This window comes from Microtus oregoni, unplaced genomic scaffold (genome assembly GCF_018167655.1).
Source record: "Microtus oregoni isolate MIOR12 unplaced genomic scaffold, Mior012 000032F_ref0000030, whole genome shotgun sequence".
Lineage (NCBI taxonomy): Eukaryota > Metazoa > Chordata > Mammalia > Rodentia > Cricetidae > Microtus > Microtus oregoni.
In genome coordinates this window covers 1578828-1592623 of record NW_024543091.1, presented here as the reverse complement: position 1 = coordinate 1592623, position 13796 = coordinate 1578828, and the positions used below count along the sequence as shown (strand labels likewise).

The 13796-nt window shown below is 43.2% G+C and overlaps 1 protein-coding gene across 1 annotated transcript in view; it reads right to left on the bottom strand.

The window, feature by feature from the left end:
- The window catches only part of Ube3d (ubiquitin protein ligase E3D), a 138003-nt gene that overhangs the window by 122047 nt on the left and 2160 nt on the right, over positions 1–13796 (bottom strand). Inside the window, exons 2-3 of the mRNA XM_041679690.1 lie at positions 6571–6767; positions 3496–3586 (exon numbers count right to left, since the gene is read on the bottom strand). Of these exons, the coding sequence (XP_041535624.1) occupies positions 3496–3586; positions 6571–6767 (288 nt within the window). The remainder of the gene's footprint in view (positions 1–3495; positions 3587–6570; positions 6768–13796) is intronic.

Genomic DNA, 13796 nt, shown 5'->3' with positions numbered 1-13796 from the left:
TCCTTTCCTGGACAAGAATCTTTCTCATTCAGAAGGAAAGAATAGAACATGCTTTAGCCTTAAACTAGCCAGACACTCAAGAGTCACAGAAGCTCAGAGCACAAGCTCTTGAGTCTCAATAATCAGAAAAGTTCCGTGCTGATGAAACTGTCACAGGTTTCTCTAACCCAACTTCTGCAGTTTACAGATAGAGAAATAATGCCCCAAAACTAATGCAACTTATTCCTATATAAGAGGGCTTGAGAGATGGCTCAGAGGATAAGGACATGCCATTCTCATAGAGGACCTGGACTCAGCTCCCAGCACCCATGTGGGGTGCCTTACAACCTTATAACTCCAGCTCCAAAGGATCTGACAGCCTCTTCTGGACTCTATAGGCAACTGCACACACACACACATATACCTACACATAGACATACACATGCACGTTATAAAAATAACAAAATAAGAATTTAAAAGAAAGCAGTCGATAACCCTGATACCCTTCAGAGAATGCTGCTTATAATTTGTTGATATTGATGAAAATACACATATCAGCTCACTTGAAAGACCGCTGGTCCCGTTTGCTTTTTAAGAAGCACCAAAGTGGTCCTTGGCAACCACGCAGAACAGGTCACCAAGGAGGAAGTGCAGAGGCCCAGGATTGATTTCCAGGGTAAATTGTGAGATCCCTGAGCAGACACCAGGGGGAAGTCCATCCAGAATCATGGGACATACTGTCTCAGAGAGTATGAGATGGATGCAAACCCTGAGCAAGTTACTACCTGTGCTGCTCAAGGCACACACACGGGCTTGATGGAGGTGTGCTGTGAAAGGGTGGGAGGGGACCAGTGTCCATCCTCTCATTCTGAAACCTACAGACTATGGAAGCCACGGTCCTCAGCCCAAAATGCTTGAGACATTAAAGTAGGACATTTGCTACTTTACAAATAAAAACAATCTGGAAAGGGGAGACGGAATCAATAAAACCAATTATAAACCTTGCTGAGCATTTACTCGGTTAGATATGTCGCATGGCTTAGCTCTCTTGTAAGTCTGGAAAGCAAGCATGATTAGAAGGCTGTAACTGGAAGAAGAGGTTCAGGTGGTACAGAGAAGGTCCTCCGCCCTCAGTGAGAGAATGGAAGTTCATACATATGCTCCATTCTCCAGCGAGGAATGGAAGGGCAAGCCTCCTGATAGTCAAGAAGGAAGGCTGTGTTTTACCATCAGCCCCACACCCTTCCAGTTCTCAATTTTAGAGCCTAAGGAGGACCGACATCAAACAGAAGACTACAGTCCTGGACAGAGAGATAGGCACTGTAGGGAGGCCCTCTCCCTTAGCATCCTTTCCCAGGGAAGCATAAACACTAGGCAGTAAAGAAACAGCATCCCCCTTCTGTAATGAGTACCAAGAACGTAACCGTTCCTGCTGTAACTCCCAGATCATTGCATGTGGCATAGGATGAGATGTTTCAGAAACTTCATCCGAGAATTAATCCAAAGCCTGAAACGGTCTGAGGGAAGGCCAATGTGCACAGAGATCTCTTGGCTCTTTCAGAAGTGCATCTGCCATTAAGAGCAAATGCATAGCAAACTTCGTCTCCATATTATTTCAGACCCCTTCAATTCTTACTCATGCCAATCACTCAAAAGAAGCTCCGTTTGAAACCTCCCCAAACCTTGAGGGTATATTTGTGCCAGCTCATCTACTTGGAGCACTGCCAAGATCAGGAGGCAAGCAAGAAAGCCTGGTGTGAAGCCAAAATAAACACCAAACTTTACCACATTCAACCCAATAGAGACCTCCTAAGAATACACTTTTTCTCTAGGCTCCATGCCTAATGAGGAGGAGGCAGGTAAGAATAATGGTCACGGCAACAGCGACTGATACATGGTGATGGCTTACCCCGTACCAGGCACTGCTAGAAACACTTGAATCACCAGAACCTCCCAACAGCACTATGAGGTAAGGTCTATGGTTAGCTTCACTCTCCATAAGGACACTGTGGAAGAGTGACCAAATAACCTTTCCAAGATCCCTGAGCTAGCAAATGATGGCTGGCCACTCCGTCTGGCCACTGCTGGCTACTGCTCTAGACTGCACAATCAAGAGAATAGGAATCAAGGGCAGAGAAGTCAGGGTGGCTATCCTTAAGCCCACAGTATGTGAAGACGGGCAAATGGACCTCAGAAGAGGACCTAAAGCAACCCAGGACAGGGACAAGGCCTCAAAGTAGTGCTTGCCATGGCAGCTAAATTCTGAAACTCAGGCTGGGGCGAACCAGGGAGTGGTGGTGGGTAGGGTGCCTTCAGGAAAGGGAGTAGCTTTCAGGTAGCCTCAGGGTGAAGAAAAGCTGCCAAGGCTAAGGAACACAAGTGATAATTTGTGAGTCTGATGGGGAGGCAGGAGGCTAAAGAAAGGGCTGAAACTGGAGGCAGCACAGGGGAGCTGCTGTGGCGTGTACAGGATCCCAGCTTTCCATCCAGAAAGAACAACTGTGCTTTAGAACACCTATGGGGAGAGGGGGACAGTGGATCTGCACAGGGCAAAGCAACAGGAAGTCTGAGCAGACAGCAGGCTGCTGACCAAGTGTCATTCGGTAAGAGACGCGGGCAGAGGAAAATGATCTCCACTCTAAAGGCAATGGCCACAGTTGCCTGGTGACGATGTTTGGGGAGCAAAATCTTCTGGGCAGAGGTTTGGCCTTAGAGAACCAAGGACGCTGAAAGCGGAGCAGGCTGCAGAAAGGAAGTATTATTTTCTTGTCTCAGGCACCTAACTCAGGAAATCCATCAAAGAATTCTTCCTTTAAATACAGCTAACAGTAATAATGTTTTCATCTGTCTTCTACATGAGTTGCTAGAAGCTGAAAATTCAGAGGAAGCATTTATGCCCAAGAAATCAGAAAGCTGACCTGAGGAAGAATAAAACATTAACAAGAGACAATGAGAGAGAGAGAGAGAGAGAGAGAGAGAGAGAGAGAGAGAGAGACCAACTTGGGAATGCTAAGGAAAGGAAATAGCAAAGAGCCCTTCCCTTCTCCTTAGAGTAATTACAGCACATCACCAGAGCAGGTTACAAGATGAACCCAATGGCCGAGAAAAGGTTACTTTGTGCTCTGTCTGCTCCATCTTAATAAGCAGGGAACTAGGGAATGGGTTTTAGAAAGGCCCCGACTGAACTAGCTCAGATCCAGTCCTGTTGCACAGCTCCTGCAGGTGGAAATCTACTTCCTCTGGAAACCCTCACACACCATCAGAACAAAAGGGACACTGAGAGATGACTCCATGGCTCACCGCTCAGTGATCAGTCCAGGCTCTTCCTCCAAGACCAGCTGCCTCCCTCAGACCATACCATGCCCCCCTCCATGATCATGGTGAAAGTCAGGGTTCACTTTGTTCAAAGGGACATTAAGCTGGCTCTCACTTTAAGGCCCCCACCATTCCCTTGGTAACTGCTTCCAGAAATCATCCCCAGGCAGAGTTCTAATCAGTGCTCAATACATTCCTTACCTGTCCTTTATCAAGACTTCACCGCAGGATTGGCAAGAAAATGTGCAACATTCTTGGGCTTGCAAGCCTTGCTTAAACACTGAAATCAGTTCTAAAGGAAATCAACAAAACAGCATGTCTTAGTGGTTTGGAACAAACATATTATATGATGTTTAAAGGATTCACTAGCACAATGAATTGCCACCGATACACACTGTTGATGAATTACCCAGAAGTCTAGGCTCAATTAGCACTCTCCGATGACTCAACCAGAAGCAAACATTGTGAAGCGTTTCCAAAAACAACAGACTTTGCTTAGTATTCCTGAGCCAGGCATTGCCCTAGATTACCGTGTAACATACTGGTGAGTCTCTTCTCTCATTCTATAAATACGATAAATTCTATATTAACAACGAGAGTAGCTGGATCGCTAAAATGTAAGCTCAATCTGGCTTTTGTTTTGACGGTTAAGTTTTATGTCCACCCCTTCACGTTAAACTCTACGAGTAAGCAAAGTGGACATCCAGACTGGTCTTTGTGGAACAGATCCAAGGAATGCAAAGCTTCTAAGAGTTTCTTTATCCAAGAGCAAAATCCAGTGTCTGATGAAACTGTGGGGGTGGGGACGAGAGGGAGGAGAAGATATTACAAACTGTGGGGAAAGCCTAGGCTGCCCATCCAGTTGCACTGGGTGGCTTGTACTTCTCATTTCTGATGTTTCCTTTGTAAATGAAGGAAATTTTTATTTAAAAAAAATCCACCAGACTATTTGTCTATTAAAAAAAAACCTAATTGAAGAAATGAGGTCATAGTTACTATAAGCAAGCAATAGAATCTGCTTACTGCTACTTTGTATGTACTTTAAAATGCTTTTTAAGATGCCACAAAGTTTAAGTCCTCCCAATTAAAAAAGTTCTGCAGTTTAATCTCTAAGTGTCTCTACAAATCCCTGCTGCACGAAGGTTAAATAAACAGTATTATTCTTCAAAGCTGATCATCTATAGCGAAGACCCAGGTTGAGCCCTCCAACACAGTCCAGAAGAAATCAATTTTCAGTGGAACACTGCTCTCTGCTGGCCACACGTCAGGTATGGAATCCTGGCTGCGCATGGCTGCTGGGGAAGAGTAACAACAGATCACACGCTGCACACCACAAGTCACCACCCCACCTGCATCAACGACAAACCAGTGTGCCAGGGAGGTGTGGGTCATGACTGCTCCCTAAAAGCTGAGAAGGCTACTAACTCTTTAAAACCTCGAGACGGGACTGAATGCTAAAAACTTCACAAGTTGCTTCCTCCAGTGCTTAGATTTCGGGGCACTCCAGCCTGCACCAAGCTGATAGTCAGCCATGCGGAAACACTTATTCCCCACCTATTATACAGCAAGCACCAAAGTAATTAAAGTTGGAAGAATCTGCTTTAGAGAGCTTTGTATGCAGCACAGAACAGGCTTTGAGAGTTTCCCTTTTCAGGTATTTGAGCAAAATGTTTCAAAAACATCATGACAAACACAAACAATGCAAAAACCAACAAACAGCAGTGGATTCAGTTTGCCCGCAGTCAGTACTGAATGTTGCCCATTAATTGAAAAATGTAAAAAATAATTCAGTTACAGAATATGAATATGTCCCTGGACATCCCTATTCCTCTATCCTTACTATCAGAATCGTAGAAAACATGGTGGCTCTCACGCCTGCCTTCTGATAGTTTCAGCAGGAAGTTCCTGCTATACTTATTGTTGCCAACAGGAAAAAAGATCCTCCATTCCAGAATGTGGGTACAGTTGGGAGGCAGTTGGGCTATGGTCCCATCCTGGGGACCTTGCCCTGTTGGATGTCACTTAAGCGTGACATGACATCTTTTTCCCCTGTCCCTCATTTCTCAAACTGATCCTACATATTGCAGTCAGTCACTAATTTGGAACATTAACAAGATTACTCTTGGACAAAAGAATAAGTGACATTCCCTCTACCTTCCCTTGCCTTTCAAAAGCCAGAGGATGGGTTTACATCGTACAGGCCTCTTAGGACAATCCTGTTGTCCCACCTCCAGGATGCACAATGCTCTGCTTGCCAAAGGGTTTACTGCAGATGGCTCAGCAATGAGGCTTTGGGGTGCAATAGAAAGAACAAAGGTTTTTCTCTGATACAAAGCATCAGCTCCGCTTCCCCCAATGCTGTTTCAACTCTACAGCACTCATTACATTGTAAGAGATATGAGCCAGTATCGAAGAGAAAAAAAAAAAGATCTTGGAAAAAGAAAAGGTTTTTTTTTTTTTTTTTTTAACCACCTAGCTGTATTGATATACATTTTGAGTTTGTATACAATCACAAACCCTGCAATTGCAGCCACTGAGATGACAACAGCCTCCCATGCCACTCTGGGTCCTCTACAGGCATTACCCCAACTAGAATGGTCTCTGCACGGAGGGGATAATCTCCACGGATCAGTTCTCTGGTAAATTATCTCGCCCTCAGGTAGCCTTCACGAAACTCATTACTCCCCATGGCATTATTCTGCCTTCTTTACCCACAACGTTTGGCTGTATGCAGTTTAATTATGTCGTCAGCATCCAACGTTCCCACCCATTAGAATAGACCCTCCACAACCACAGAGGCCTTGGTGGCTTGTTGGCCTCTGTGTTCCCGGCATCCACATGGAACAGCTCACACCAAGTTAGAGCACACCTGCCTGCTGAATGAATACATATCTATGCGATGTCTTAAAACAAACCAGGTTTTAGATACTTGCTTTATGGTTTTATCCTCACATTCGTGAGCCGGACATTTATGATTAAAGAAATAAAATGGGCAGTTTGGGGGAAATATCTGTACCTTCCGCTCAAATCTGCCAAGAGATTGGAGATGCTCTAAAAATTAAAGTGTATTGTTAAACGTATACTTAAAGAAGTGAAGGTTCAGAAACGTTAAATGACTTGTTTCACATCACACAGCTGGTTAACTGGCAGTGGATCAGGACCCTGAAACTTCTCGATCAATAGCCCTTCCAGGTCATTGATTGCCAATCTTTTTCACCTGGGAAAACTTCAACTTAATAAATACCAACATCCATCAGGGCTGCGGCTTCTACTCACGAGGGCTGGATTCAGTGCGGGCCTGCAGACGAAGGTGCAGACCGTCTCCGCTGATATACTGCAGCCCGCCGCACGAGGATGGTACAAGCCTGACCTCTGCTGGAAGCTGGGTCTCGCTGCAGCCGTCAGGGGTTCGCAGCAAAAGTGAGGTGGGCGATATGGAAACATCCAGGTGCATCCCTCCTTCATCTGGCTCACTGATAATGCAAAATAGAGCCCAAGTTAATGATTTCTCTATGATGAGAAAAACTACACACGCTTCACACTGCGTGAAAGAAGCAAAAGCTTAACCCACCATTTCTCTGCTTCCTTCCCATAGAGACCTTAAAAAAATCCCTGTCCCAGGAAAACAGAACCCTAGGAAACAAGCCAGACTAGGTGAGACCAGGCGAGATTGTACCGGTCGCCCTGTGGAAGTTCTGGGTCATGTTTTTAACTCTTGATTCTGAGACCAGCACTAAAGGCAGGGAATCAAAGTATTATTAACTGATATGCAAGATGTTCATAGGGAAACACAGATGCCAGGCAGCTTTCTGCAAAAAGTCAGAAAGTAAATATTTCCTGAGTTCTCTGCCAGCCTGGGATCCACAATGAGACTGTCTCAAACAACAACAAACCCCACACAACAGAAAAAAGGCAACTCTTGGTTCACAGACTGTGCCAAAGGAGGCCACAATTAGATATGTGGTTTGGTGTCCACTTTACTACCTGGGCGATGTTAAAACACATCGGGCACTTACTTAGAAGTATTCCCAAAGAGACCGATGAGCACTTTAGCCCCCACTGCCCCTGCTTCGGTTCTGAAATTTTCAACCACTTACATAGAGCTGCACAAAGTGCACTGTTCAGTGTGAGACCATTCGTTTCTCGGCCGCCAGACCCAAATAATGACATAGAAACTATATTAATTGCAACACTGCTTGGTCTGTTAGCTCAGGCTTCCTATTGGCTAGCTCCTATACCTTAAAATAACACCCCCCCCTTTTTTTTTTGGTTTTTTGAGACAGAGTTGCTCTGTAGAAAATAACCCATTTCTACCATTCTGTGTATTGCCATGAGGCTGTGGTTTACCAGGTAAGGTTTCTGCACATCCTTCTCCTTCAGCAGTTACATGGCGTCTTCCTGACTTCACCTATTCTCTCTATATATCTCTGTTCAGATTTTTGCCTGGCTTTATTCTGCCCTGCCATAGGCTGAAGCAGCTTTATTCATCAACCAATAAAGCAACACATATACAGAAAGGACATCCCGCATCATTTTCCCTTTTTCTGTCTAATTAAAAAGGAAGGTTTTAACTTTAACAAAATAAAATTACAAATACAAAACTGTTCTCAAGCAAGAATTATAATAACAATATTTAGTCCATTTACATTTGGCAACATAAGGAAAATACTCTATCATCGATCCTATTTTTGCGAGTCTAAAGCTTTATATTTAATTTATCCTTTACTATAACTCTTGAAATTTACCTATAACTATAAGTATCTGTCTTCAATTCTTCAAAGACCCCAGAAGGATATAATAGTACCTAAGTAAACAAGAAGTGCATTGTAAGCAACTTCCAAAACTCTAGAATTGGCAAACACATCTCATTTTCTGGACCCAAGTTCTTTTGTAACGTTGAGGCATCCACCTTGAGCCTACAGGCCCATAGTATCCAGCAGACTTTTCCATGAAGCAGGAAATTTGATGACCTGTTCTGCCTTGTAATCAGCTGCTTTCTTCTGTGTTCTGAAGAATGTCTGGCAGTTTCTATTGTGAAGCAGGAACCCTGAGGGACCATTCTGTCTTTTGAAAAGTTCAGCAGTCACTTTTCTGTGGGTCCTGCATGTCCAGTTCATACAGCATACCATCAAGTAGTCCAGGCAAGAACAGTTTCTTACCCAAATGGCTAGCTTTGTCACACTGAAGGTAAATTCCATAACAAGTTTCTTTAATGTCCATCAACATCTCTGAAGTAATTGATGCTGCCAGAAGCAAAAATGCTGAGAAAAGTCTAAGCTCTTAAAGCATTTTTAAATGCCATATTTTGTACATCTTTGAAAGATTTGAAGAATACCTATCCATCTGAAATATATCTCTGCACATCTAGAAAACCTAACTAGCATGATTATAAGTGTGACTATTATAAATGACTATTAGTCTGTAATTTTTAATTATACATTACACTTTTTTAAAGATTTATTATTTATTTATTATGTATACAATATTCTGCCTCCATGTATGCCTGCACGCCAGAAAAGGGTGCCAGATCTCATTACAGATAGGTGTGAGCCACCATGTGGTTGCTGGGAATTGAACTCAGGACCTCTGGAAGAGCAGCAGTGAGCAGTGCTCTTAACCACTGAGCCATCTCTCCAGCCCTACATTACATTTTTTAAATGAGCTGCATGAACATTAATACCTTAAGCAAGAGTAGAAATATACATATAACAAATTGACCTTAGACTTGTATCAATAAACCAAAATCCATACCAATGTAAAATATTCAACTCTATATCAGTACACTGTCTACACTGCACATAACACAAGCAGAGTGGATTACATGGCAACTGTTCTCACGCTGTAATGTTAGGAGATCACAGCAAGGGAGAAAAGCTTACACACATTCAATTCAGATGTAAGTCTGCTTGTATTGATTTTCATCCTGAGAAAGTTGAACTTGCAGATCTGGAGACTAGCAGCAGTACCATAAACCACATGACCTCTATAAGATAATATGCAGGAAGGTAGCCCCGGGGGTCTCTCCCTCTTTTTGCATGACTCTCATCCTAGGGGCTACACTCTCATGACCTAGCAGAAACCTAATGACCTCTCCCAGAGGCCTGGCCTCCTATCATCACTTCTCTGAGGTTTTAGAATTTAAACCGCGTAGATTTCAAGAGGACACAAGCATTTGGGCTCTAAGAGGGTTATAGCAGGTAGAAGGGAAAGGTAACAGTAAAGGATCCAGCAGTATCCCAGTTGCTCAGAGGACTGACCAGGGAGAGAAACATTGTGAGCTAATGAAAGGCAGGATGTGTCCTACGCAAGAACACAGTTACAAGGGGAAAGAAAGGGAGAAAGCAAGAATGAACCCTGGAGTAGTGGACTAGAACCAGGGATACCTCTATGAAATCACGGTTTAGGATATAGATAAATAGATACAGTGATATATATATATATATAGAGAGAGAGAGAGAGAGAGAGAAGTGAATGTATGTACGTGTGCTGGGAGCAAAGACCTGTATTGTGGTTATAATCAAGCCATCTTAGTTTACAAATTAAGTAAGATATTCACCTCTGTAGGGCAAGTTTGTGCCCAAACAACCCTTATCTCCCCATGGGTTAAGTATGCCTGCAGGCCCCAGGCTTCAGAAGTAATTAGCATTCGCCCTGTTAGTAAACATTTACAGACTCTCAGTATTTCCTCATCTTTTCCAATCAGCTAAGGAAGTCTCCAGACCTGACATTCCAGTTAGAACAATTTGCACAACAACCTACACGAGCCCTTTGCTATATAATTTGCCCTTTTGCTATATAATGCTCCTGAGAAAAAATAAAGTTGGCAGCTTGATCAGAACACAGACTTGCCGTCCTTTCTCACGTCTCTTGTCCCTTCATATTTCCCCTATAGGGCCCAGGCTCCCAATTTGCATCCCGCTGATCGGGACATACATGCATAAGTCAACAATATATATCATCTACGTACTCTGTTTCTGAAGGAAATGACATTCCAAGAGTAATGAGCATCAAATTGTAGTCTATAAAGACAATTTTCCATTTAAAAAGAGGTGCTGAAGATTTAATTTGGTGTCACGTGTGAGGCCCCTAGACTAGATTCCCAGTATGTATTTATACAGACATACACATATAGACACACAGACATACACACACACAAATACATACACCACACACACACATACTCACATATATACACTTTTTAAGACAAGGTCTCATATCTCCAAATCCAGCCTCAAACTCACTATGTAATGGATGACATCGAATTTCTGATCCTTTGGCCTCCAAATCCCACAAGCGGACACTGTCCCACACAACCAGTAAATATTTTTAAAATTGTTTTTAAAAGAAAAACGATAAGGTTCCTTGGGAGGAACTGTATCAGGACTAGAGAAGAAATATGAGAGAGAGAGAGAGAGAGAGAGAGAGAGAGAGAGAGAGGCCTACACCATACAAAAAAGCAGCAAAGAGGGAAACAAAGGAAGTCGCGTGCACTCTGCTGAAACTCTAATTTTGGTGGCATTGGGCATTGTTCTTGAGGCATTCCTACTACTGTTATTAAGGGGTCACACTCCCCCCCTTAAAGCTATCCAATGCCTGCATATCACACTGAAAGGCAGCAAGCACCCTTACAACATCCCGTAAGATTCAGTGATATACAAGTAACAGGGAATCTGCAAATACTGCAGGCTAAGAGTCATCATGGTGAAAAGATTTACACCAGAGAAATCATCAAATGCTGCAAATCAAAACCTTCTGTTTATTTTGTTCCTGGCAATCAGGTTACTAAGTACTTGGCCATAGGAAGCGCTGTGTTAGTCCACTTTCTGTCACTGCGATGAAATACCTGAGAAAAACACTTAAAAAAAGAAATTTCCAAGTTATCTCCAGCATCGGTCATTTCAGTCCCCGGTCTCTTAGGCCTGTAGCTTGGGGCCTGCAGGAGAGCTGAATGCAAAGGCAGGAGCATATGGCAGAGCTGCTCATCTCAGGGTGGTCAGGAAGCAACGAGAGCGCCAAAGAGCGAGCGGGACTTTAGCTAATGCCCACTCCTCCCTCAGTTCCCGTTTCTCCCAACGGCTCATTTAGATATGCTTTCTCCCCTCTCGGCATCTCATAGCCCGTGCCTCACCCATTCAGCTTGCTAAGCAAGTGTTACATCGAGAGACTTATTCTCCACACCTCACCTCGGGCTGTCATATTCTTCCAGGTATTTCCATCTACTCAGTATTTCATGTTTTTTTGTTTTGTTTTGCTGCCTGACCACTGTTCATTCACCCATTGCCACTATGAGCAGGAATGTAAACGGTGTAGCCACTGTAGAAAGCAGTATGGAAGTTTCTCAAAACTAAAACTACCTCCTGCCTGAGCTACATTACTTCTGGGTATGCACCTGAAGGACCCTGAAGTCCTGTCACAGAGATGCTTGCACATCCGTGCTTATTGCTACACTATTCACCGTGTTAGGAAGCGGACCCAGGCTGGATGAATGGACAAAGTAAGGGTAACTATACACAGTGAAATTTACTCTGCCACAAAGAAATCATGGCACTTTCAGGAAACAGAGGGAACCGGAGCTCATTGCATTCATTCACACTCAGTCAAACGCCATGTTTTCTCTCATATGTGGATCCTAGATCCCACCCTACCCCAACCCCCAAGTTTTTTCTTTTTCTTCTCTTTCTTCTCTCCCTCCCTCCCTCCCTCCCTCCTTCCCTCCCTCCCTTCCTTCCTTCCTGTCTTTTTTCTTTTATGGTTTTATTGAGACCTAGTTTCTCTGAGTAGCCCTGGCTGCCCTGGAACTCACTCTGTAGATCACTCTGTAGATCTGTGGCCTCAAACTCACAGATGTACCTGCCTCTACCTCCCGAGTGCTGGGATTCAAGGTGTTCACCACCACACTCAGCTGTGGATCCTATATTTTAATTTTTATACAAGTGTGGGAGAGTGTAGGAATAGGTCATAAAATGAGAAAGGAGACAGTGAGAATGGAAAATGAGTTCTTAAGAAAGCAGAGAGAAGAAAATGGAAAATAAGGTAAGAGTACATTTTCCATGAAGCAGAAGAAAACTGGGGAAGGGAGGGGACCAGCCGGTGGGGATGGGGGTGGAGCAGAGAGGCGACAGAAATAATGTATGTACAAAAGCCACAACAAACCCATCACTTTGTATTGCTAACTTTAAAACACTAATACAAAAAGTTAAAATATGACGATAATAAAAGTACTAAAAATTCTAGTGAATACACAGAGATTGTCAAATTTTACTTGACCAAAACACTCAAATGTGTGTTACTTGAAAAATAAATCACTTATAATGACACAGGTTTAAAGTATAAGGGCAAAAGGGACGCTCATGCACACAGTGTAATGAACTCATTTCTCATACAGATGCTGAGCTATGCAAAGAGGAAAAATTGTGGTTGGGATTAAAGGTCATGGACCAATGGATATCCATACATAATAAAATAAACTTTGACTCCTACTGCACTGTGACCACGAAAATCAATCCAATAAACCAGAGCTAAACAAAAGTGGCGACATTCCTAGAAAACAAATGCAGAAAAGCTAAGCACAGCGTCAGCCATGCTTAAGGTCCCACAGACGTGGAAGGCTGAGACAAGCAGACGGGTCCCTTTAAGTCCAGGAGTTCAGGCACAGCGTGGCTAGCACAGCGAGACCCAATTCTAAATAAGGACATGGATAAAAGAAGCCTGGGGAAAATATTCACAAAGGTGAGGGAGGTAAAGATCTAAGACATTACAATTTTATTAAGATTTAAATTTCTGCTCATCAAAAGGCAGAATATACTGAGTATCCCTAAGTCACAAGGCCAAACTGCTCTGGAATGAAAATGATCTCTAACCATCCCACTTTGGATTTCCAGGTTAGGGATGCTCAACAAGTCTTTGCAAATGCTACAAACTCTAGACAAGTCCAAAATCACTTCAGGACCAGACCTTTTCCAACAAGGCATACTCAGCCTACATCAGGAAAGTGAACATGTCAGCCAGAGATGCCGGAAGACATCCACACATACTTACACCTGTGCCTTTATATTATTTCAACTTGGTAGCAAGACTAACCTCTTTTCATTAGCTAGAAACCATATGATACTTTACAAAAATAACACACAAGGATTATCAAAAGTAGATGAAAAAGTTCTCAACATTTTAAGTCACCAAGGAAATTAAAACTACCATGAAATACCTCCTCATCCCCATTAGAATGGTTCAAACCAAAGAGACAGACCGCGTTAGAGAACTGTTTGATAGTTAGGTATTGATCCAAGGGCAAACCGCGTTAGAGAACTGTTTGATAGTTAGGTATTGATCCAAGGGTATATGAGTCACAAAAAGACCTTAAACAAGGCTGGGGGTGTGGATCAGTGGCAAATGTACTTGCCTAGCTCCAATACCCAGCCACCCCGCCCCCGCAAACACACACACACACACACACACACACACACACAAATCTTATAAAGCAAATGCAGCTGACTCATAATAAA